Source organism: Pelmatolapia mariae, linkage group LG7 (assembly GCF_036321145.2).
Source record: "Pelmatolapia mariae isolate MD_Pm_ZW linkage group LG7, Pm_UMD_F_2, whole genome shotgun sequence".
NCBI lineage: Eukaryota > Metazoa > Chordata > Actinopteri > Cichliformes > Cichlidae > Pelmatolapia > Pelmatolapia mariae.
Genome location: NC_086233.1, coordinates 5,900,612 through 5,926,612, shown reverse-complemented (window position 1 = coordinate 5,926,612; position 26,001 = coordinate 5,900,612). Strand labels below are relative to the sequence as shown.

The 26,001-nt window shown below is 41.3% G+C and overlaps 1 protein-coding gene across 3 annotated transcripts in view; it reads right to left on the bottom strand.

The window, feature by feature from the left end:
- Positions 1 to 26,001, bottom strand: part of mical2b (microtubule associated monooxygenase, calponin and LIM domain containing 2b) — an 81,691-nt gene that overhangs the window by 7,546 nt on the left and 48,144 nt on the right. The window contains exons 9-25 of one of the 3 annotated variants that reach the window (XM_063477674.2): positions 25,379 to 25,494; positions 25,067 to 25,193; positions 23,892 to 23,982; positions 21,470 to 21,617; positions 20,112 to 20,308; positions 17,810 to 17,904; positions 16,295 to 16,363; positions 16,053 to 16,181; positions 11,806 to 11,992; positions 11,649 to 11,722; positions 10,180 to 10,267; positions 5,199 to 5,351; positions 3,444 to 3,500; positions 1,368 to 1,489; positions 1,001 to 1,225; positions 647 to 822; positions 165 to 532 (exon numbers count right to left, since the gene is read on the bottom strand). In XM_063477674.2, the coding sequence (XP_063333744.1) occupies positions 165 to 532; positions 647 to 822; positions 1,001 to 1,225; positions 1,368 to 1,489; positions 3,444 to 3,500; positions 5,199 to 5,351; positions 10,180 to 10,267; positions 11,649 to 11,722; positions 11,806 to 11,992; positions 16,053 to 16,181; positions 16,295 to 16,363; positions 17,810 to 17,904; positions 20,112 to 20,308; positions 21,470 to 21,617; positions 23,892 to 23,982; positions 25,067 to 25,193; positions 25,379 to 25,494 (2,422 nt within the window). Of the gene's footprint in view, positions 1 to 164; positions 533 to 646; positions 823 to 1,000; positions 1,226 to 1,367; positions 1,490 to 3,443; positions 3,501 to 5,198; positions 5,352 to 9,332; positions 10,268 to 11,648; positions 11,723 to 11,805; positions 11,993 to 13,595; positions 14,292 to 16,052; positions 16,182 to 16,294; positions 16,364 to 17,809; positions 17,905 to 20,111; positions 20,309 to 21,469; positions 21,618 to 23,891; positions 23,983 to 25,066; positions 25,194 to 25,378; positions 25,495 to 26,001 lie in introns of those variants that run through there. The other 2 variants (XM_063477675.1, XM_063477676.1) reach the window with 2 other exon arrangements.

Here is a 26,001-nt window from a genome sequence, read left to right as displayed (position 1 = left end):
ACTTCTCTGATCATCAGACATTATTGCAGTTGCAGCTGCCCACTGACCTGAGTTAAAGTGTGGAACTTGTAAATTGGATCACACCCTAGTATTGAAGCTAAGGGCAAAAAATCCAGAGGATTTAAAGCACTGTTACAAACAAACTTCGGAGTCCCTACACTAACCTTTGTTTCTGAGGCTAGAGAGGATGTTTGTGATTTCCTTTTGAACCTCCTGGTCTTTCCCTTCACTCCCAGACAATTCCCTCTTCCTCAGCCTCAAGGAAGAGAACAAGTTGACCCTTTTGCGTGCAAATGGGCCAATGTCATCAGCAAACACCTCTCCAGAGTCTTTACGGGCCTTTAAGGACACCTGCTGCAACAGGGAAGGCAGGTCCTGCCCCGCCCCCCATGGATCTGCCCAATGAGCTTCACGCATGCTGGCCTGGTCCTCTCGGGATGACTCTGGAGCTATGGCACTGAAGCGTGAGCTAAAGCTAAACGCTCCTTCGGACATGGGCCTCCGTTTGCGGGGACCGTTGTGTTTAGGTCTCCTGTTAAAGCAGAGGAAAAGTATCAGAATTTAATCTGATTTGAAGCCCATAGAGAGCAGTAGAGAAGACAGCTTGGTTTATATAACAGCAAACTATGAGCCAAGTATTTTATACATTATGACTGCAGTGTTGGAGCTGCTGAGTTGATTGGTCCCGCTAAAAGTCCTCCTGAAGGCGTTGGCTATAGCCTGGAAGGCTGAGGGGGATGAAGCTGAAGTTTGGCTCGGGGAAGCCTCCCCGCTCTGGATCGAGTTTCTCCGAGGCTCATCTAGTTCTGCCTCTGCCTGTACCTGATAAAACATGAGGAGAGGATAAATGTATTCAATATAATGTGGGATTAATTCCTCTTATATCTCTCACATCACTGTCCTTGAGCCATTCTACATAGCGTAGAAGGAAAAAAAGAAAACCATCCTTCATATCCAGGCTCATTCTTCTCTCAGGTTAATAAACAGATCAAGTCTCCACCTGGTCCTTATGTTGTGGTGCGTTTTCAGTGGTTGTGCTAACAGGAGTCTCCTCTGGGTTGACCTCCACGTCCCAGTTCAGAAGCTTCTCTTTGGCAGAAAAGGACAAGGCCAAGCGTTTCCTTGGCGTAGATGTTCTGCAGACGGCCGAGCGCTCCTCACTCGTCTCATTTACCTCTGGAGGATTCAGGGTATCCACTGATGTTTTGGAACTGCTGTCCGAGTGCTGAAAGAAGAGCAGAAAATAGTCTTTTTGTTCACACTGTGCAACGTCAATGAATTACACAGACACCCTTGCTCTTAGTTATAAGATTCCTTAAAAACAAGACCGTTCTGTATCCAGTGAATGTAAATCAGTCATAACATACAGGTTGTTTTTCTGCTGAAGTGATCTCCTCATAGTCAGAGTCTGCTTCAGGGACGGTATCAGGTCCGTCTTTGTCCAGCTGTGAGCTTTTGGGATAGCGTTTGATGAAAAGCAGAGGGAAGGCTACATAAAGAGAGACAACAGGGAACACTTTACAACAAAAAATATGCAAATACTGCAACCATTTTTCTGTTACCCAGCAACTATTAATTTACCTGAATATAATACAGGCACGAAACACTGTCTTTTTTTCTTTTAGGTTCAGCATGCAAATGGAAAATGTGAAACGCATCAGACATCAAAAGTTCAGCTTCACATTACTTCTTACATCTTTAAAATGTGAATGATGCCACTGAAGTGACTGACACAATTCAACAGGGTTCTTACAGCTTAATGCAAGTTGTATGAATTTTATCACCAACTTTACAATATCCAGAATTAAAGAAAAGAAGTGCACCAGGTGGCAGCTCTGAAATAAAGCCACTGTTAGCATCCACAATAAGCAGATCCGAGGTAGTGCGCTAATCCAAAATGGCTAATGTTTTGGCTTTCTTATCTGAAATGTATGCAAACGTATGGGCATCTTATGGGATTCCACTGCAAAGATTTCCACTGTGCACTTAATACAGCACGCCTCTTAAAGAGTGGCTGGTACCAGTTCAGTCATGCAGCAAAAACTTGGTTCAAAGCGCAATTTTCTTTCAATCTGTGCAGTCAGTACGACATGATAAATTGACCTGCATTTACACAATGCTTTAATCATAGTCACTCACACACTGAAGGGCACATGAGGGGCAGTTTGGGGTTCAGTATCTTTTCTAAGGACTATCCTTGGAAAAAATCTTGAATAATCAGACCCCAACTTATCTTAAAGACCTCATATCACCCCAATAGAGCACTTTGCTCTCAGACTGCTCTATTGGGTTGATAAGACTGTTGATTTACTTGCGGTTCCTAAATTTTTAAGAGTAGAATGGGAGGCTGAAGCTGGTTCTGCCAGAGGTTTCTTCCTGTTAAAAGAGAGGTTTGTTTCCCCCACTGTCGCCAAGGGCTTGCTCATAGGGGGTCATCTGATTGTTGTGGTCTTTACCTTACAATATAAAGCACCTTAGATGACTGCTGTTGTGATTTGGTGCTATATATTATTAAAATTGAATTGACTGGAATAGAGTAATATTTAGCTTTGTCCAACTCACAGCCAGTCAGTAAATAATTTCAAACCAGTTAGTTTTAAATTTTAAAAGTCCAGTGTCTGACAAAAGTATTAATAAGAATGCTAAGATATGACAATTCAATTGAAAGACTGATTTAAGAGATTTAACACAAAGTAAGCCCCTTGTTTCTGTTAAGACCTTTTCGTAAATGTGACAAATGAAAATACCTGCTGCAAGTTATTTTTAGAAACCTGTATCTTAGGGTTAGCTAACTAATGACAGATTAATGAGTACAAGTGTAGGTGTGTACTCTTCAAAAGCAGTGTGAGCCAAACCACCTTGAAACAGGTGGCAGATTGAATAATGCTAAAAATATATGTATTTGATATGTACGAACTCTAAGCAGCCATAACCACAAAACAAAATTATCAACCTGACATAAAGAAGGAAAACTATTTGTTTTCTGAGGATTTGCCAGTCATGGCTGCCGTTAGGAGGAGGAATACTGTCTGTCCATCACGTCACAGGAATTAAATCACTCTGCAGAAAACAACAAACAGCGCCCAGAACGCTACAAAGTTGGGAAACAGTGACCTCTAGTGTTGAATACATTGGATGACAGTTTATCAACTGCATAAAAACCGCAAGCCTACAGTAACTGTAATTGGGCACTTTCCCCACTAACATCTGGTTTGTCACATCACGTTATTTGTGCACAGATATTGTAGAGTGAAATGTTTTATCAGTAACAGCCTGCACTGTAAAAACAACTAAGTAAAGTCTCACAACCAAACTATTAATAGCTGTCAGACAAGAAACAAGTTTTCGGTTCTCATTGAAACGACGACAACGACAACGACAACAACAGGAAGATTGATGATGATGGCAGAGGCAAGACCAGAGTGAAAATCTGAGCTACTCACTTGCTCGAATCTTCCGCTTCCATCTGTTGTTGTGTTTGTGTTTGGGGTTACAGTGATCTGCAAAACAAGGGAAGAATTTCAATAAGTTGCAAAGGTTAACATTAAGCAGAAATGAATTAAACACAGAAAAAACGAAATTAAGGCTGATTAAGTGAATGTGGGGAATGCTGTCAGGTAAGAATTTGGTGTGGAACAGATCAGGTGTGGGTCACATGAAAGAGTTCATCTCACCAGGTAAGAAAAAGAACATTTTAATAATAATGTGCGACATCATTTTTGAAAAAGTTGGAATATGGTGTGAAATGTAAATCCAAACAGAATGCAATAATGTGAAACTAATTTAAAGGCATATTTCACTGAAAATAGCACAAAGGTAATATGTGACATACCATTTGTAAAATATGTGATACTTTAAATTTGAAGCCAGCAACGTGTTTCTAAAAAGCTGAGAAGAGCTTTTTCATGCATTCCTGCAAGCCTTTGGTTTGCTGTAAAGGAAACACATTTTCCTTCTTTTCTTTATTTTAACAAAGAGCTTCTTAAACAGGTGGAAAAATATCTATTAGAAGTGGTAATAAATGGATTTGAGTGATATCTCAAGCACATCTCATGTTGCAGGTGTTACTTGTCCCATTTAAATAGGGAAGAATAGTGAAATTGAGATGTTCTGTATTCTGCTTTAGAATCTCTTACCGGATAAGAGGAGATACTGTGCGAATACTAAGAACCTCAGCTTTAAGAGTTTGCAATGTTCATGTGGAGAAATATATGTAGACCAGAGAAGAGAGGTTATATTTAAAAAGGTACAGATTGCTCAGTGACACTTGATGAGCTGCACATCTAAAGATTGCACACAATGTCATCCCTTTTAATCACGTGTTGAATCTGTATATGATGTGTTTTGATAAACTATGTTTTTTGATATTGTGAAATGTCCTGCGAAACAAACTAAGCATGCCAACTTTATGTTATTCAAACGTCGCGTGAAAATTCTGGGAAGTTTTGTGCAGGTAAACAGCTTAGTTTGCAGGACTGTGGTGAGTTCGCAGTAAAGCCCTGTGTTGGACTGGTGCACAGCGGCTGTGGCGCTTAAGGTCAGAGTGTTGGGTTACATCAAGTGTAGCACAGATTCATTTACATTTAAGCTGATGATGCTTGGATTCATTCACTGAACTCAGTCGTTATAACATCTTAATGTCCGGTGTAAAGACAATAAAATGGAACAGCTGAAACATCTGCTTGCATCTGGTTGAATTCAGTTGTGTAAATCCACAAAGAGTGTCTGCACTCTCACGTAATAATATTATATTGTATTATATTAAAAAAAAGAAGAAGCAGAAAGTCCAGTTCCTGTGTCCTTTTTCACTTTTACTTGAGCAACAAAGTTGAACCAGTACTTTAACTTTTACTGGAGTATTTTTTAACACTAGTATAAAGTACTTCTACTCACAGTATGTCTGTACTTTTCCACCCCTGATGTGGACAGACTGTTACAGTGGTGTGGGACAAAAACTATAATAATCAGTCACACCCCTGTCTCCCACACATAACCGGAGGAGGGTCTCCAACACAAACAAAGTAAAGTCACGAGTTAGAGTTCAGCCAGTTTGAGATTCTCCCTCAGGGAATATCATGCTATGAATGAAACAACAAATATAAACTTTTGGGATTAAAAAGCCATCCGAGCAGCTGGAAATCGTTGTTTTTCCTCCAGCCTACCATCCTCATATCTTCAAAAAAGAAAATCGCACTGACCTTTGGAAGAGTCCTGGCTTTGACCTTTCGCTGCGGCGGTATCTCGCGTTTTGGGTTTTACTAAACAGGAAGCATCGTGAGCTTCCACTGCCACATCCACATCGTCGGGAACTTTTTTATCAAGCGGTTCAGAGAGTGAACTGGAGGCCTCGTCTGCAAGTAACAACAGTATGCAGCCATTACATTCAAGTTCGTGTTAAACTAATCAGTGGTACAGTGTTATTAAACAGCGCGTTTCATGCTTGTGATCTTAAGAGCAGACTTAAGAACTTCAGCACAAAAAGTTGACAGTTACAAGAACTGAACTACTAGTCCTGCATCTCAAAGTAAAGATGCTAGGCGCTAATTAAGCATTGCAAAATTAAACAGAACTACTCTTAAATTCAAGAATTTAATCTGAACCATATTTTGGCTTCTTAGGGTCACAGAAGCTGTTTAAACAGAGTGAGACGAGCTCAGTCAGACAACCAGAAATGTGCTGCTTCACACACACGACTGGTTTAAGCTGCATTTTTCCATCTCTCCCCAATTTCTACATGCAAGATATCTACGTGGACTGTTGAGCTCGAAGCTTGAACGACTAACTACACAGTGCTGCTGTAAGAAGTAAAAGGTAAAGGTGAGTGGTCTGACTGAACTGCAACTTCACAGAAAAACCTTCATTTCCATACAGGCATCAACAAAATACACAGTCACATATTCATGAGTACTCACAGAGTAATGAAGTCAACATTGTACAGAAGGGGATTCCACTTGGTAACAGCACAGAAATGAAAGGATGTCGGTATAACCACAGGTATAAATGGGCCCCTAGGTTTTTTTGTTTTTGTTTTTTTAACACTGGTAGCACCAGTTATCCATTTTTGGTTTGGCTCAAAAAAATGTACTTGAAAGGTTTGGGATCAAGTGAAAGTGAAATAATAAAAAAAAACAAACAAAAAACAAACCTTTAAAGCTAGGATTCAGAGATGTCAAATTTGAAGGAAAGGACAGAGAAGACCCGCTAGCAGAACCCATGAGGAAGCTAACAGAAGATTCACTTCAATTCTGTTTAGGTCTTGAGCTTTTTCCAATTATATGCAAGCTTTTGCATGAAGCCTGTTCTTCCTTGTTTGCCTTTACAATTATTATTTTTATTAATAGCCAGCATTTTTTGTCACCTTCTCAAAAAGCTCAAGTTAATGGTTAACAAAAGCTGTGATCGTGAACATGATTTGTGTGGGTGATGTTAGCATAAAAGAAAAACAGATTTCCTATAAAAGAAGTTGTTTGTTTTTCTTATTTAACTGCTTAATTATGAGACAACCCCTGTCCAACTGTACAGCGAAACTTGACCAATTACAACAAATGATGACGCGAGTAATTTATGCAATCAAACTGATTTATTTTGAAATATATTTACAGCTTATAAATATCATAAATTAAGCATTTTTACAGGAATTCTCAATGTGGAAAAAATAAGGCTGGAAGGCTGCGTTGAGATAACATAACTGCATAACACAGACAGTACAGCCACAAGAAGGCCTGTGGCAGTGTGCAAAAAAACCAAAAAGCTGCTACTGGGCTGCTTCACTCCTGAGCAAAGACTAGGAGATACATGAGAGGGACCTGGAGAGGGGCTCTGAGGGGGGGAGGCTTCCTTCTGAAACAGAGGGAACCACAGACAGACCACAGACATGTGGACACGTGTTACCGTCGAACGGGCCTAAGAAGGAGGGAGGCTGCTGCTGTATTAGAGAGAACAAATTAATCCAGTGGCATTCACGTCGATGCTTGGTGTTAGAGGAGTGAGGGACAAGCAGAGCACAACATGAGCATTACGAGGGTTAGCCTGCGCAAACTGGCTAAAAAAGGTGCTACATATGCATCCGTTAACCAATACCATAAGATTATGAAGTTTAATCCAAGGTTTTTAAAAATAGTGGACCTGCAACATTAACCTTCATATGACCCTTTCCTTAGGTGAACAAATCCAATTAAAGCATTAAAAAATAAAAAGATTAAATTAGATATTTCTATGTATCCAAAGTTGAAATACTTCAAAGAGCAGGCAGGAGCCTCTGTCAAACTGATGCAGTCGGCCAATATCAGCCATTAATCCTGAAGCTCCACCAGTACTGGTGTCTGTTATGCTGTGTTATCATATGAAAGCTTTGGTATCATCACACAGTGATCTGCTCTCTCTGCACCGTTTGAAATTTCTCTCAACACTTTCTGCAGCACATGTAGCAGAGGAGCACCATGGCTGAGCAGAGAGTCAATCGCCATGTTTCAGTGAAGTTTCTGCCTCGTTTGTGAAGTACAGTGGTAGAAAGTTGAACAATGGCCCAGCACATTTAATAGGGACCAAACATCGGACACAAAAATCCACCACTGGTTTAACTCTTATATTTATATTGGTCAATAGAAGGCTACATTGAGTTTGCTTATTTCATCTGTAGGCTCTGTGAAGAGAATCCCTCCAAATGTTGTTGGTCAGCTGACGTCAAACCAATAGCACCATCCCTAGATCCATAGACTGTATATAAATGATGAAAGCATTTTGTAAAGCCTCAAACTGAACATTTTTAGCACCTTTTTAAAACCAGAGTTCACAAGCAGAGGGTGGCACTGCACAGCCTGCTAGTTCTGGACACTAAAATATGCAAAATGATCAAACGTCTTTAGTGAGACTTGAAACTAGTGACAATGACCAAAAAAAAGAAATATCAGGAAAGTATTTACGAAGGCATCGATCAACAGAGCGGAGGACCATTTTCCATATTTCTATACAGCTGGACATGTTTTTGCAACTAGAAGATTGACCCCCTGCTGGTCATTCGAATTAATACTGGTTTATTACCATTTCACATTTGTTTCACTTTGCAAGCTCCATCTTTTATATACAGTCTATGCACGGGCCACACCGCTAGCATGGCTAAAAAGAAAAGCTAATTTCAGTTTGATGCACAGTTTAGATACCAAAGAACTGAAGATAATGGCAGCTTCATCCTTTCATGTAAGTATTCTTGGCGAGTTGTTTGCATGATACTGTTCATTGCATAATATTTAATATAGTATTTAACATACCACAAAGCTGCACATAACACCTTTATCAACTATAGCATGCGATACGTGTGGTTCATGCTGGTTTGTGCTGGTTACTCTGGGTTACGCAGAGACAGTACGGAGCTACGAAAGCAGCCAATGCAAAAGCAACACGACAAGCTCTTATGGCCAAAGCCAGCCAATCGTCACCTTCCCAGGAATCAGCCAATCAGAGGGTGCAGCATTGGAAACTTGAATGGACTGAACAAAATGAAGTGAATGAGACAGAGGAAATGAATTTGGGAGGGGGAGAAAAAAGGAGATAGATAAGATAAAGGAGAATGAATGGAAAGATGGAAAAAATGCACAATATAGTGAGAATTACAGGAAGTGGTACAATCAGCACTGAAATTCTCACATTAAGATATTAAGAACTGAATACACCTTAGGTATCATTAACAAAACAGAATATAACAAATAAGGCTCACATTTCACAAAATAAAAGCGCTACATTGTTGCAAAGCTCAAAACAGAACAAAGTGAACATTTTCACTGAGTCAAGAACTTCAGTCGGTTTGGATTCAATGACTTTGGCCAACAGGGAGGCCGAAAGAAAAAAAACAACAGTCTGAAAAGATCATTATATAAAGATCAAGTCTTTTTTGTTCTTGTTTTATTTTTAAGAACAAGCAATATGTACTTTTGAGTTAATTTTATAACCCAATGCAAGAAAACACTGCAAAATACAAACAAACAAAAAACCCCAAAACAAAACAGAGTGGGTGCTCTCGTGACAATTAGAAAAGAGAAGTAAAAAATTAGATGAATCGTCACCCAAAGAGAGAAAAACGTAAATGATTAAATTCTTCAATTTGCTGTTCAAGTTTTTTTTAATAATTTGATTTCCATCCATATTTTTAAAATGATTTTTAACAGAAAATAACAACAACACAATAAATAATGAATCCTGAATAAATAAAGGGACATCGGTGAATTACCTTTAAGAAAATACACAAAGTGAAATACTTTGAGATACTTAAAAAAAAAAAAAAAAAAAAAAAAAAAGGATATGCAAAAAAAGAAAAGCACTTCCTGAAAAATGTATTTATTAAAAAAAAAAAAAAAAAAGAAGAAAAGTTTGGCATTACTATTGCACACTCTGGTGTTGCAGAGTTACGGGGCAGCAGGCAGAGTGCAGACACCACGATTACTGGTTTAGTCCACTGAGAAAAACCAACACTCAGTCCCGATGGCTTAAAAAGATTGAAGCAGTGAGCATGTTCCAGGTCACTCTAGTGCAATTGCTATAATACTGACGATATATTAACTAATCAGATTCTTGTATAGAGTGTCTTGTGGTCTGGGTTGGACATTTCTGTGACAGCCCAGTGGGTAAAAATCTGCCTGGAACAAACCCACGTGAGTCAGAGAAGGTTACAACACCAGGAGAGCCTGATGGTCAACAAGCATGTACCAAAAGAACCAGGCTAGAGCTCACAACATGGTGCCCTGCTTCATAAATTACTGATGGCTTCAAAAACATAACACTAAAATAAAATGAAATGATGGAAAGCATTGCACATTTGACGCTTTTTTTGGAAATGCGAAAGAAAAAGAAATCCGTCTGGGCTCCTATCTGGCCACCTGGCTCCATGACCCCCCCCCCGTTAGTCTCCCTCCTAAGTGAGCTGGTGGCCGACGAGATGCTGCTGGGCCATCTGGGGCTCCTGGTAGATCTGTCCCAACACCTCATGCATCATGTAGAGCAGAGGACAGCCCAGGCTCAGCAGCTCAAACAGCAACACATAGTCATGCGAGTAGCTCCTTACGTGCGACCCCACAGCTGAGAAAGACTCACACACACTTCCCAACAGCTGTTGAGGCAACACACACACAGCCCGGCTAGCACGCCTCGGCAGGCTCAAGCCTCGCCTAAGCAAGGAAACCAGGGTACCTGGGGGTTGCAGCTGGGTGCTGCCCGTGGTGGCGGTGGTGTAGCTCCCGCCGTCCATGGACGAGGGTGCGACACGACTTTGGGGTTCCTGTACAAAAACAACACACAGAGAAAGAACTCAGAAACAGAACACAATCTTCTAAAACACAACAACAGGGAATTTTTCAACAAGAAGATTTAGAAAACGACACAAGTTTACTCCACTAAAACTACTGTTTCACACTGATGCTCATTAAACCCCTTTAATGATTGATCTTTAAACTATAAATAAATGTTATTAGCTTTAGATTCATTGTTTCATGCTGACATCCTTACGTATAATTAAAAGTGTCGGAGAAATAGGTAAACCATTCCCCACACACAAAAGCAGCTAAATACAAGTTAGAAATCTAAAGAAATATATAATTTACAGTTATTCATGTGACATCTATACAGTCCTCACTAATTACAGCGAGTTAAATCATCAACTGTTTTGGATAAAGGAGGCTCTAACACTGCTATTCTTTTCATGCTGAATATAGGGTAATCCAGAATTAGAGGCGTACAGTATGGAGGACAGATACCCACACTGAATGTTTGTTTGTATCCTTTAAGCAGGGTGAAACACTAACCCATAATAATAGGTACTTGTTCATATGAATATCAGTGAAGAAAACAGTCTGTGAAGGTTCTCAGTCATCCAGGTCATCGTACTCTAAGGAGCTTGGGGGAAAAAAGCGTCTGGACTTCTGTAAGTTTCCTTGAAGAAGCTTCTTCAGTTCTAAGAGTAATTGGTGGAGAGTCCCAGATTTTAAGCCCTATGGGAGTGTCCCCAAGAGGGTCATGAACCCCCTATTGATCCTCTACCTGAAATATCCAAATGTCCAAAATGTGAACATTAGCATCCTCTTTAGAGGAAAGTGTGAAAGAAGCCATCCATGTCCACTGTGAATGACCATCTTTGAACAGAGGCGGTGGCTTACGACACCAAGTGTCCGTCATCTATAATCCAGGTTTGAGATCCCTTCCCAGACGCCTTAACGCCAACTCACATCCTGGGCCATTTGACCACAGGAAATCACATCATAGGGTGGGGCTAGGCTTCACAATGGGTTCACCTGAAACCTTGGCCGATTGTGACCCACACGTTTTCACACCTTGGCTCGTGTGATTAGGTAGAGGATCAATAGGGGGTCCATGTCCCTCTTGGGGACACTCCCATAGAGTTTAAAATGTGGGACTCTCCATTGCTCTTAGAACTTCTCGGATGAGAGGTGAAACTTCTTTAAGGAAACTTGAAGTCCAGATGCTTTTCTTTCCAAGCTCCTTATAAAACAGGTTAACATGAAACATTTCCTTTGTGCCATAAAACAAGATCTTTTCTAAAAGCTAGCTAATAGAACTGAACAGTGATATTGCATATAGATGTTACATTGTGTAATTAACATTTACTTTGTAATAAGTAAAATGTTGGGTGTTGGGTTCCTTACCATTCTCCTTCTAACTCTTCCTGGGTTATTGCTGTACAGGCGCTGTGCATAATGCAGCTTGCAGTAGAATTTAGCTGTATAGAAAGCAGAAAAAAAAAATCTTTTGAAGAGACGTCTCCTACAGGTTTTAAAGGCAAGTCCACCAAATGCAACGTACCCTCCTGTGAGTCAAATGTGTGTCCTCCCAGGCGGAGGGTGCAGTTGCAGGCGTCGCAGCGGAAACACTCTCGGTGGAAGAAGTAGCCCTCGGCGCTGAGTCTCTCCATCACGTACACCCGCTTGGAGCAGAAGTGGCAGATGTCGCTGCCGCCCAGCCCGGGAGGGAAGTCCTTACGCACCACACACTGAAAGGAAGAAGGCCAGCATAGGGTTAGGTTTTTGAAAGCATCTTTCAGACAAGCTTTTAGGACCGTTTTCTTCCAAGAGACACCTGAGGAGGGGAAGAAAAAAACCCCCCCAAACAAAAACACACATATCAGGAGCAAACAGCCAGATTGCAGCATGAAGAAACTGTCAAAGCTGCAAAGCTGGTCACAATCACAGAAAGTGTTGTTCTTGAGAGCTGTAAAGTTGCTGAAGCAGTATATGAAAGTTTTTAGGGACACAAAGTATAATTTTGTGCAAGAGTCAATAACAAGAATAAAAAAATAAAACAACCACTTCCAGTTCACAGGAACAGTCTGCATACTTACTCTCAGGCGATATTACAGGACTGTAAAAAGAGCAGAAGATTCATGGACATTTAGACCTGCTCCAGGCCTGGTATGTGTCAAAGCAGGGAACCAAGTACAGTCATTTTTTGTTAGTTATAAAAGATGCTTTTAAAGAGAACTTCACCAATTTAACATTTTATTATTTGTTTAGTTGTCATAAAGGTTCTAGGTCCTGTACCAGAACCAGAGAGGACAACCTGCCTACATCACCCAAAATGCATCTTACACATTTCCCATCAGTTCATGAATATTAGTATCTGGAGTTGTGTTTGCTGCGATGAAATACTATTAAATTGAACGCAAGCTGCAGTTTTAAATGAACCCCGGCAAGACAGACAAAAAAAAGACCCGGGGCTAGATCCACATGCATCTTACCAGTGGAGCACTGGGCCTGTGGTCTGTTTCATAGAGGATGGCCAGTATCTGAGCTTTAGCATCTATGGCTGATGATACCTTTCCAACTGTACGCTAACATTAATGACAGGTGAAGAGGACGGGAGGACAAAAAGACGAGAAGGGGAAAAAGGGAAAAAGAAGGAAAGATTGGGAATCAGACAGGAATTATCAAGAGGGCAGAAGGAAAAGGCTGAAAATGGATGATTTGTATTAAGTGGTATCACACTGTATTCAGACTGAGGCACTGCTTGGTACCTCTTTGCTGTAACGAGGAGCCCCAGTCGGACAACTTATGGAGCGAGCGAGTGACTTTGGAACGATTCTCCTGAGGTTCTCAGGACCAGACCTCTCCAAGTGCTAAATGAGCAGCAGAATGAGCAACAGCTTGTTTCATTTCATAAAGAATAAATGTGTTATTGAACACATGCGAATGTGAATACAAGAGGAAAAACAACGAGCATGGGGGGGTTATAGTTCTTGGTCGTAAAGTCAGTTTATAAAACAAGCTTTTATTAAATAAATTAATTGGAAGGCAACATTTTTACTTAATAAGCAGGTTTAAGGTTAATAACCTTAACAAAGCACTTTAATTTTAACAGAATATCTTTTACATTCTCATGAAATGTTTCCATTTTTCTTTATCCATTGGGGAGATAGCTAGTATAATTAGTTTGTTATGAATTAGACTTCCAAAAATAATATTTGTAGGTTCACAATAAAGAAAAAAAAAAAAAAAGAGGAGACTTTAATTTTTGCAAAAGAATACTGTGAAATTTAATTTTTATTAACATTGTAATTTGTTGCTGTATACTGAATGTTGAAGTATGTTAGAGCTGTTAGTTTTCTTCTGTGACATTCACAAGTTAATACAACAATGGAAACTCATGCAGGAACAGAAATGGGTTACTTTGCAGAAGGTTTAAAGCTCATGCAGCTCAGGCAGCGTTACATTTATATTTTGTTAGATAAGCAGTACAGACTACCAAGCGGTCTTCATGCAGGCCATCGACGTGCACAATGACTCTGTTACCTTCGTGTGATTATTTTCAGCTACGTTACTATCATCAACTGTCACAGTTTTGTGAACCTTCTCCTGCTCATTTTCCACATCGTTCTCTGAACTCTCACGCATGTTCTCATAATTCTGCTCGTGCAGCAGAGAGGCTTCGAGGCCTGACGAGCCGCTCTGTTCATGTTCACAGCCAGCGTCCGAGAGCGGAGAGGAGCTCTTTTGGGTCCCAAAGCAAGGCAAGGAAAGAGCAGCAGATGTTTCGCTGTTGGGTGCAGAGGAATCAGGATGAAGTGAACAGATTTCCTGTGTTTTTTCAGAGTCAGTGGAAGGTGAGGGAGTGGAAGAGGGAGTGTGTGTCTTGTCCTTGTGTCCAGGAGTGCAAAGTGGGACAGAGGAGAAACCAGCCTGGGCTGTGGGGTCAGGGACAGGGTGGACCACAGGGTAGACGGTGGAGCTCTTAGGTATAGACAGAACAAGAGGAGGTGTTGACAAGGAAGGAGGAGAGGAAATGGATGATTCCACCTAAAGAAGAGGAGTCAGAAATATTAGGCTGAGTAGAATAAAATGATGAAAGCGCAGAAACAAGATCATTAAAGGTTATCAAACTCTAAAGTGAAGAGGAGCGGTGTAACGTTTACCATCTTAGAATCACTGCTGGGAATTATACTGAAAGTTGTTGTTTTGCAGGACTTCTAAGTATCAAAAACAAAAACTGCAAACTGTCCAAAACTCTCAGATGATGTCATTTTGTCAAAGAGCAGAAAAGCAGCCAGCTGTACATCTCAAACATGCATTAGTCCCAATTTAGAATTTTTCAAAGCCATCATGAACATGCAGCAGTAAAATGATTAAAGAATGAACATTTTCATGCCAATAGTGTGTATAATACACAACCTGTGGTAGACAAAGAGGAGCTGCTGAGGGTGATCTGCTCGAGCCTGGAAACATGGAGGAGAGGAGGCTAGCTCTCTCTTTTATACTCCTCCTGGAAAAGTCTCTAGCAGACAGTCTCTGGTCTTTACTCTAAAGGAACAGCAGGTGGCGGTCAAAGTTGGAACGGATTCAAAATAAATAAATACTGTAAAGAACTGGTATGACATTCACCTGCCGCATAACCCCCCCTGATCTCTCAGAGGACTGCCCAGCACCCAGAGCAGACTGAGGAGAGGGAGAAAGACGAATGGTCGAGAGGTCTGGAGAGGTGCGTTCTGGGTAGTAATGTTCAGGAGTGTCAGGGCTCAGTGAGCGAGGAGGACTTAACGGGCTCTTTGAGCGTGGGGGCGATGGAGACCGACTGCAGGCGCTCCGAGTGTGAGAGAATTCGGGGGAGGAGAGGAAAGTAGCGGGATTCTCAAGCAACTGAAGGTAGATGGAAGGCTGGGTCAAAGGCAAGAGGAAATGGATTATGCACAGATGCTACATGACATAATGGAAGAGGTTCAGAGGCGCTCAGAGGCAAGCCTACCTGCCACTTGGGGCGAGTGGGAAGCAGACTAGGAGGAAGAGGAGTGTCATCTTTGGGCTTTGCAAAACGGGGATTTTCTCTCTCCACTTCCCCATCTTCCTCATCCTCCTCATCTGATGAAGGAAGTGGGGAAGTTGGAGGAGACTGAGCAGGAGAATAGGATGGATCTGATGGGTCCTGATCAGACGGAGGCGTGGAAAGGAAAATAAAAAGGAAAGTAAAGAGTGAGAAAAGGGTGTGCAGAGCATGAAAGGGTTACTTTGCAAAGAAGCCAGTTTGTGATATGAGGACAGCAAGTAAAAACAAATGCATGAGGAAGATACAGGCATTAAATCAATTCTCCAAAGTAAAAGCAAAAAATAGATTTGTCAGACTGACCAAGATTTGGATGTAAATGCTCCATCATGAGAAAGGAAGTCTCATAATATCAATATACCACGTTTACCATAAGACAGTATTATTGAATTTAAGTGAAATACACTCACAGAAAATACTTGAGACAGTATTGAGACAGACACTTTTTCCTTCTGGTGTACCATCAAATAAACCTGCAAACAGCATTCTTTAACCAGTTTAAAACTGCATCATGTTCTCCGTCAAAGCTAAAAGATTACAGACAGATACAACGACAGCCGACTGTTCTGCAACACATCCAGGCAGGCAAATCCCAAGTAAATTAACAACCTTTAAGACCCTTTACATATTCAGAAAGGCAGAAACCCCACAGGCAACACAGACTGCTCAGCAGAGGAAGTTAAAGCAGAGGGAGGATGAGGAAATAAATACCAAAGCAGCTCCTTTTCATGACAAACTCTCACCTTTGCTCGAGCCTTTACTGTTGCGGAGTTCTCCTCAAATTTGGCCAGCAGCTGAGTTGCCATGGAGCGGACTTTGTTCTCCCGTTGTTCCCCATCCTCACCAGCAGGGGGAGCACTGTGACAGGACAACTGGCACACACAGGAGAAAGAGAAAGTGAGATCAATTTGAAAAGCAAAAAGTGAATCACAAAGCATTACTCACATTGCTTGGAAGAATGAAGCTATTTCAAAGAAGAACCTACCTCTGTGAGGTAGTGGTTGCCCTTTCGCCGTTTCTTGTTATCAGAATCTTCCTCCAGTTTCTTGTCATCCTGCAGCATCAGACGACACAATAAACATATACAAAGTGAATCTTACTTTCATTCGTAAAAACAAAAACAAACAAACCAAAAAAAAAAAAGCCTCGGTGCATTGGTGGTTCTTGGTGTCCGGGGCTGGGCGCTCAGGTATACACCAGCTCACTCCCGGTGGCTACTTGGCGGGGCCTGGTGCCTGTCGCTCGGTCAGGCCTCTTCCGGGGCAAAGGGGGCCCTCGAACCTCCGGCCTCGGGGCCTGCAGCTCGGTTCACTCTGGCACAACTGGCTGCCGGCAGAGCCGGCGGGCGCACCAGTGCAGCCCCCTCTGGCTTCTGCTCCGTGGCTACTGGGTGACCCCTTGTCTGGGGATCTCCTCAGCCCTTCCCAGGAGGGTGGCACGGATGCCCCTCCGGTGGTACTCCTTGGGCTCTCGCACTCTGGGGTCCCTGGATGTCTGGAGCCTGGATCTCCTCCATGCCTGCTTCATGCCCTGGGGGACGGGGCTATGGCCCTCCACACCCTCTAGCAGACCGTTACATGGGGAAACCTTCTGTATACAAGCGCGCTGATCCACACGGGTGTGCACACGGGTGTTCACTGTTCGTAGACATAAACTACACCTTTCTTAGCTGCTACTTCAAAGCACATTGTGCGCTGTCTGTGCTGCACAACAACATTCAATATTTAGTATTTATTGCTGTTTACACTTACCTAGATTAACATGATGGTGTTGCGTTTAGTATGTTGCTTTGTTTTTTTTTTTGCTTGTTTTCTCTTCTTTTTCTCTCAACAGGTGATCCAGGAGATTTTTTTTTTCTCTTTGTCTTTGTAAGTGCCCTTTCTCACTGTCCCTCTTCCCTTCTGTTTTTCTTTTCCTTCCTCTCTTTCTTTCTCCCTTTCCTATCCCCCAATCATGTCTGTCTCATCTGTAACTACTGAAAATAAAACAAATAATAACAACAAAAGTTGATCAAATGGACCAATACGGCAATGCCATGATGATCCATTTGGCAAAATAAATCCATTTGGTATCCTTGTTGGTCTTCAGACAACAATTCTGACGGCTAAAGAACCAAATGGGACAGACAAAAAAAAAAAAAAAAAAAAAAGCCTTTAAAAGAGGCAAACGTGTGGGAAATTTCAAAATAAAAGGCTGTTGTACTGTTAATAAGCCAAAACTTGCAAACCTAAAGGAGTATTAAATACAAAGCAAACCTATTTATCACAACAGATGCTCTACACTAATACGCCTTTTTCCTCCGGCACTCATAAATCCTATGCACACTAACAGCTAAGATTCATGGTTGGATAACACACGCATTACAAACACTACTTTGACCTTTACTGTTACCTGATCTCTAATCTCATTTTTATGACTACTGTTGAGCAGCAGAAACGTTCAGATCAAATCAATATCACACAAAAAGCAGCAAAATGCAAGAATCAGTTTTTCTCTTTACCCTGGGAATCCTCTTTCTGGGCTGAGGCAGGTTTAGCGCCTTGTGGTTGGTTTTAGATTGATAATCTTCACCATTTTCATCTCCTTCTCTGGAAACTGGAAAACAAGCACAATACAGTTTACATACAAGTTATCTAATCTTTTTAGGAAATTCTGCTAAAACAGTTCAAGAAAATGTAAAATTACTATTAAGATCAAATGTTATTACAAGGCTTGCTGGAAACAGTAAAATTCCCATTTTAGAGGTGGATTTGTTTGCAAGTGCAACACTTGTTGATTTGAGTAATGGAAAAAAACCAAAAAAACAAAAAACTGTATGCGTCACATACAAGGCAGTGGGAGAGAAGGACACAAAAGCTCCCTTTACATGAACAACCACCACTGACAGGTGGAGTAAAAATCACTGATCACTTGTTTTCAGAGCAGCTTTAATGGGACTTTTTGGGTCCTGACAACCTAGGGGAAAAATAAATTGATGCAGACACACTACCCTGCTGAAACAGCAGTCCCCACCAACAGCGGTCCTCCCATAATTAGACAACGCACTGGACAGCATGTCAGCAAAAACACCTCACTCTAACTGTCAAGCACGGCGGAGGAGGGATGATGATTTAAGCTTGTTTCAAAGACATGGGACCTGAACATCTTCAACCACAGACTCCTCTGTATGCCAGGACGGCACAGAACACAGAACTGTGCACAGAACTCTTTGGCACCTCCTGCATGATCCAGTCATCTTGAAAAAAAAAAAAAAAAAAAGCCTAAAAACCATTAAAACCCCAGGAAGTCACACTTTAAGCACCATCTTTGCTATTGTGGAATTGTTTGAGTACCATGTAACATTAGCGTAGGGGAGGTGGGCGGAGATCAGTATTCAGCAACTTTTATCAACTGCCTGAAGGCCTTTTCCACAAAGCTGATGCCCAAAGAGCTTGCTTCACATTTAGAGTCTAACACTACTCTACATGTTTACATCCCTCACTATTTGTTTCTACTTTGGGTTCTGTTTGATGCCACTAAGTGCAATATTCTTTATAAGGCCATCTCAGGCTCGCTGTGTTGGCTATGAATACAGAAATCCTGCCCACCTACTGCTCAAATCTGCTGTTTGCAGAACCCACTTAGAAGTCAAAAAATGGGAACAACTTTTTTTTTTTAAGCTAAGGGGCAGCAGCATGGCCTAATTTCAGATAAATGTGAATTATTTTGATGTAAAGCTATTTTTTTGAGTCCAAGAATAAAAACATGGGACTGGAAACAAGTCCTGTTTAAACTTAGAAAAGTCTAAACTTAGATAAGGCCAAGTCTGCTGGGGAGCAGTGGACTTGAATAATTAGACCAGGGTTCATCCTTAGACTCCAAATAAAAAAAAGAGCAGGAGTAAAAACCAATAATGCATCTTTCCAAAATAACCCAAGGCTATTCAGCAGCACAAAGGGGCCCAGTGTAAAGACTAAATATAACTAAAGTCATGCACTTAAATATCCTAAATTCCCACCAAATAAACTGAAAGTCAGTCATTTTTCCATCCTTTGAGTTCAGTGGTGACAGCAGAAGTCTGCAAACACCAACATTAAAGTGCGTTAGGTAAAACATGGCTGAGGCTGCAGCTCGCAGTGGTGCTGGACCTGAAGGCCTCCAGAGTTACACCAAGCGACTGGATATGGCTTCCACAGACATAGCTCGCATACCACTCAGGTCTCTGGCAGGGACCAACTCAACCACAGTTGTGTAACATGTAACTTTAGCTCATGTAGAAGACTCAGCTGGGACTATAATTTAGCAGAGGGACTTCTCCACAATTTAAAAAGACAATGAAAATGTGTCCACAGCAGCAGTAAGCAGCATCCTCCATCATTGTCTACCAACCAAAACACTTGAAGGATCTTGATGTGATCCATGTGAGGATATTTTCTCAAGTATCGTTTTGCCCTTTAAGAGAAATAAAGTGAATGGAGAGCCTTGTTTTCACAGCTTTTTTGGGTTACATACAGCATTTCACATTTTTTGGCAAATGGATAACTGCCTCGACTGCTTCCCCGTCTGTGTGTTCAGGGTTAGATCAATAACACGGTTAAATGTTAAATGATCATTTCCTGTTCCTAAACTGGGGTCGGGAGGTCAGGTTTTGGGGCTACCGTTTCCAGTCCAAGAAATTTACATTTAAAGATACGATGAAGACTAACTTTAAAAAAACAAAAAAAACCCAACAACATTGGGTTGTTCATGATTGAATTTAAAAATTCATGTAAGAAAAAAAAACCAGCTTAATCTATTTGTGGTTCTGTGAGGAAGAAGCTGACCTTTGTTTGCTGGCGAGTTCCTGAAGGCCTCGTAGAACTTGGAAAGGTACAGGACCATGAGCAGCTTATCAGGTTGAGAATCTGCAGCCATCTCCTTTCCTGTCGTCACCGGTTGGATGCCAAACTCTCGCTCAGCCACATCAAACGCCAGCTGATTGTTCCCCGCCACGTCCTCCTCGTTCAGAGAGTCATAATCACTGAAATGGAAAAGGAGATGAAGGTGAGGTTAGGAGATGTGTGTATACGCTCAGGAGGTTTCTTCATACATATTCCATATACTGAAAACAATAATCTAGAGATAGAGCCATTTGTGGAGGCTAACTCAAGCCATTTATTTAGCTTCTAGATTTTACAGGTGTCCCGTAAATGCTTCACACATTAGCCTTAAACTAGTTGTTTTTATTCAGCTTTGTTCTAAAGGAAAATATGACAAATAAAAATATAAGTCATTAGCCAGAATACAGATCTGCACCGTGTTCACAACAATTTCAATAAGCCAAGATGGTGACAGCTTGAGGCTTCATGACAGCATACATAAAGCAGTCTATGCTTGCTGACCATTTGAGGGCATTCCAGTGAGTGCTGACGGCTCCAATACAGCAGGAAATCAAGCAATTAATAGTTCGAGACCCCTGGTTTAAATGAAGGCAACTCAGTTAGCCTTTGTGCTAGAGAGAAAATGATGTGCTTCCTGAAAGATGAGGATTTATTTTTCCTTTTAAAGTCAAAATGACAAAATAAGTCTTAAGTCTGCTGTTCAATAAAGAGTTAACGTGCACTGCATGTGATGAGATGGCTTGTTTCACTGGTGAAAGTTAGAGGCATGAAAAAATTCACCAACTGTGCGAACATGTCAACATCTCTGCACGTGGAAATTGATGTATGTGTGGAATCAACAGCTCAGCGCTAAGACAGCCATGCAGGTGACGCGTGTCACAATTTTCAGAGTGCTGATGTCATTACAACCCATCACTGTGACAGTTTACATGCAACTGAAAGAGCCAATAAAACCGTTTTTCATATGTGAGCAAGAAATCAAACAAAAGTCAGTGGTTCTGGATCAAGGAATTGCCGGTGACTTTGCATGCAATTTAAAAATTGAGCATTGCACAAGAAAAGTCAATTAAACTGTAACTGAGGAGAGAACCAAAGAGACATGGCTCTGAAAGGTTTCTTTTGTTTGTTTTAAATTTGCACACTCTCAGCAATCATATGGCTCCATTACTAAGCTAGTCTAAACCAAACCTTGCTCTTGAAGCTGTTGACGGAGCATGAGTATGAGAAGCAAAAATCATCGCCTGAATTATCATGAGCATTAGTGCAAGTGTTTCCTGTTAGCGTGCTTTAGATCTTCTTACATGAGCTCAGGCTTCTGCCGATGGATGAGAGCACAGAGGGCCAGGCCATTCCTCCAGGAAGACGTGAGGTTGGTGACATTGACTCCCTTGTACCCATGAGTTTGCCTCTGACACCAGTTCAGCAGGCGGCCAGGATGGACCTCAGACTCTACAGAGAGAAACAGTCTGTCAGCACGATGCATGCAGCATCACAGGAAGGGGCATTTTCATGGTCACCATTATTTCCTCAAGGCTGGAAATTTTCCTCAGACAGTGTTGACACTATGGCACGTTAATAAAGTACGGGTTGGTTTGAACTTGCAAAACCTGAACGACCTCCCAGGCCTGAAGCAGAATAACACTGGCAGCAGAGCAGATATTCAGGCCAGAGCACTTTGATCTGCAACACTCAAACAAGGACGTGCTTTAAATCATGACCGTAAACTCAAGACAGTTAGCAACACAAACAAGAGAAGGAATTAGAGTGTCCAATGGGTCCCAGTACTCTTTCTGCAAAAACACTATAGGTAGTGGGACTGGGAGCAGTGGGGTATCAATGCAATCCCCTGCTTCTGAGAAAACACCAGTGTCCTCTTCAGTGCATGATTTTAAACAAACTTATGAAATAGCACAGCGTTAGTGAGAATTATTTATGATTTTACACGATAAAAAGCATGTGATACTAATATGTCATGTCATACGTCATGCATTTTCCTTCCTAGCACAAATAACAAGACAAGCCCATGCAGCGAGAGCTGCTTGTCAGCCTCGGATGACAACTTAAAAGAAAACAAAAATGCAAGAAAACCGTTCCTGCTAAAGGCGGAAACGGACCGGTTTCAACAAACACCGAGTACAATCAGGTCATGAATCCTTCATATGATAATAAGATAACAACAGCCAGTTCTCCATTCTTGAGCACTAGTTAGTTAAACTCCACAGGAAGAGCAACCTGTGGAAAACATTTATTGTGCAGCTCCTGAAGAGCTGAACTTGATTTAGCTGTTGTTAAACTAAAGTGTTAAGCACTTTTTCTGGGAAAAACACTGCCTTGGCTACGTTTGGGCTTGACTTATGCTGTGTCACTACTATTGCTATATAATATGTTGCTGGCACTCTGTGGCGACAGATTTACAGAAGCTCACTGCTCTTAATTTTGGTGCAGCCTGCAGCACAGCTTTTATTTATTACAGATTCAATCCATTTTTCCTACATTCTCAAAAGTATTACACATTTCCTTTGAAATAATACAATATAATTTTGAGGCTCTATTGCAAAACCCTAGTCCTAATTAGTATAATATTCCCAGGATAATCACAGCTCTTTACCAACTCCATTTTTTTAGCTCTCCAGTTAATCCTGTGCTCCAATACTGCCATCATATTATTACAGGGAGGCCGTCTCAGAGTGCATGTTTATGGGGGCAGGAGACATGAACACTATTAAAATTGTTAATATTTACCTGTTTTTTTTATTTACAAATGCAATGTTTGATTACCCCTGCCTCCCAAGTTTTAGAACAGATACTTCCATAGTGCCTCTGAAAAGTACGACTACATGCAACATAACCTAGATAAAGTACTAATATTAGTAAATTGAGCAAATTTAAATGCAAAGCCCTACACTGTATGCGTCTGCTCTTCCAGATCATATCAGGTCAGCTCATGCCTGAAAGAGGCCTCATGTTGGACCCTCGTGCAGGTGTAATGTTATCCACCTGTATTGTCTGCAATGAGGCGTGTCGAGCCTGTGACTGAGATGGAGTTAAAGTTTCCCCTCAGGAGGGCTGAGCAAGCATTCAGTATGATGTCAGCGGCCTTCCTTCTGTGAACCAATCTGAGGAATTTATTCAGACTCTTTTTTTGAGGTATTAGATGACATTGCCAACTGGTGCTGAGATGTTTTTGGAAACCTTGTATGAGCTTCTCAATTTGATGTTTCAAAGAAAGCTTTCATGCAGTGTTAATGAGGCTGCAGATGCATCCAGTCTTACTGATGAGTCAGAATGATCAGATTACTATTAAAAGAAGACTGGGAGCTTTTACAGACTAATTAAGTCCCACCTGAGCAGTTGGCAGCAATCCTTTATGCCGCTACATATTAGGCACATCTACAATCTGCTCTTTGTTATAGCTCCATGAACAAAGTAGATTGGCTGGGACTGTAATCTCCAATTTGTGACTATTAAAGACTCTCACACAGCAGAAAATGAAGCTGTTCGACATGCTGGGTCTGTCCAGATGCATCAAATGCTCTCAAAGTGCAAAGGTCCAAGAACACGACGCGGAGAGCTCGATTATCATCAACTGTCTTTTTCTGAAATGCACTATAACGTTGAGGTTCTTTGATGTTACCATTGGTTACAACTTGACACGATTATAATTAAATCCATTATTCATGTTTGATGGTTGGAGTGCACTTTGTAGCTTGGAGGAACATCTACCTTTCCTGGACAGGTTGACTGATCGATGTGCTGGTCCTCCTCTTTCCATCCGACCTGGTCCCTGATGGCCATCAATGAACAGGTGACGCACCTGGAAGTACAAAAATCAGGAGATGAGAGAGGAGACCTAATGAAATATAGGTTCTAGGGATGTGCAGATAGAAACTGTAGGCTGTCAACTAAAATTTGTATATTTTTTTCTTTAAATGTTACATTGGTACATGGCATTTGAACTGCAATATATGATACTGGCCACAACCACCAGGAAGGTTTCTGTTGCAACAAAATGTACTTGGCACGCGTTTATTTCCACATTCAGTGGAAAGATTACATGATTGTGTTGACTGCACAAAAAACATTCAGAACATCCCTGTTGGAGTTTTCAGAGTCTGCAGTCTTCCAGTGTCATGAGAATCAATACTTGGAGAGATGTTTTCCCATTTCCTGTTTTGATCTTTTGAATCTGATTGGCTGTGATTGTCCAATGGCTATGAAGACGAAAAACAAAAGACAAATCCAGGAATATTTGTGTGACGACTGGTCTGAAGAGGTTGATGGCTACTTATTTTTTTGTTAATGCAATGAAACAGCCACATAAGCTTATTTGATCAATGTAGGGATGTCAGATTCCACCCTTCGAGATTTCACCAGACAGTCCCCATATTTTCATATTCAGAATCGTAGCAGTTACTCCTTGATGACCCCTCTCAGCTGCACCATAGTGCTGAATCATCAGAATTTGTGATGGCAAATGCGATTTAATTGCATGTTTCAAGTCAGCATATTCAGTTTCCCCAATGCCCTTATTTGCAGAGCTGAATATTATCGATGTAAAGCTACAAACGCAGCTCTCACTGAGGGTGTAGTTGGTTGGCGTCAAAACACCAGCAGCAGTAGAGATTTGATCTCACACTGCAGAATTTGTAGAGAATTTGTTCAGAACAAGTTTGAGCTCGTTGTCGATGCCTTATGGAGAATAACTGAAACATCTAAATCTCTTAAAACACTGGTTTATTTATGTGACATCTACCATATTAATGTGGAAATGATCCCCTAACATTCTAGTTTATAATGAGGTAGACAAGTAGAGATTTCAATCCAGTATTTCTGTTAATTATAGAAGGCAACTTCTTTCCTTCTTTCTTTACAGGTACACTGTTGAGTACAGGACTCACCTGATGTGGGCGCACACAGCTGGAGTTTAGGTTGGGGTAGCGGGTAGCAGGGTCAATGGAGTACTGTTCAAAGTTTTTACTGATGTTCTCTGGGGTGGTCTGGGGCAGAAGACGGTAAATGCTCTCCCTGGAGTAGAAAGAAAGAGATTTAACTATCAGACTTAAGAAAGAACAGCTTTTAAAAGGAACCCAGAGTAATCTATGACTTAAAAAGTGCATTCATGTGGAAACAAACCACCTCAGGCATTATTAGAAGACATAATCCCGTTTGAAAGTAATTGACCCCTTGAATCCATGAACATGCTCACACACCTCTCAGCCAGGATCTCCAGTGGGCTCTTTCCTTTTGCCCAGCCCTTCACCATCCATGCAGTGTCAAAGGCAGCCAAAAAACCCCGTGCACAACCCGTACCCATCGGCCAGAACGGCTGTAAACAGAAAGCATGACACACACAAGCTGAGCCTGGAACATAATAAGAGCAGTGTTGGACAACTTTCACAACACTGATAAATAAATACATAAGTACATTTTATTCTAGGCACCTGTCAAAAACACTCAAGATCACATTAGAAGACTTAAAAATATACATATCATTAAGTCAATAAAAGATTCAATAAAATAAGTTTACAATACATAAAGTCATTACGACCAAAGTGGCAGGTGAAAAACGATCAGACTGAGTGTGGGAGTTTAACGATGGTGTTTGGAGATGGGATCTGAAAGCAGAGAGTCGGTGTTATGGATGTCTGGTTGGGAGGGAGTTCCACAGGTGATGGACGGACCAGGTGAAGCCTGTAGAGCCCATTCACGGGTGGATGCCACAATGAAATGGAGAAAGATGACAAGCGTGTGCGAATGGATTTGTTTTTGTCGTCCAAAAGTTCAGGGAGGCACTTAAGGTTAGTGACTGCCTTGAAAGCTGGGAGCAGAATTT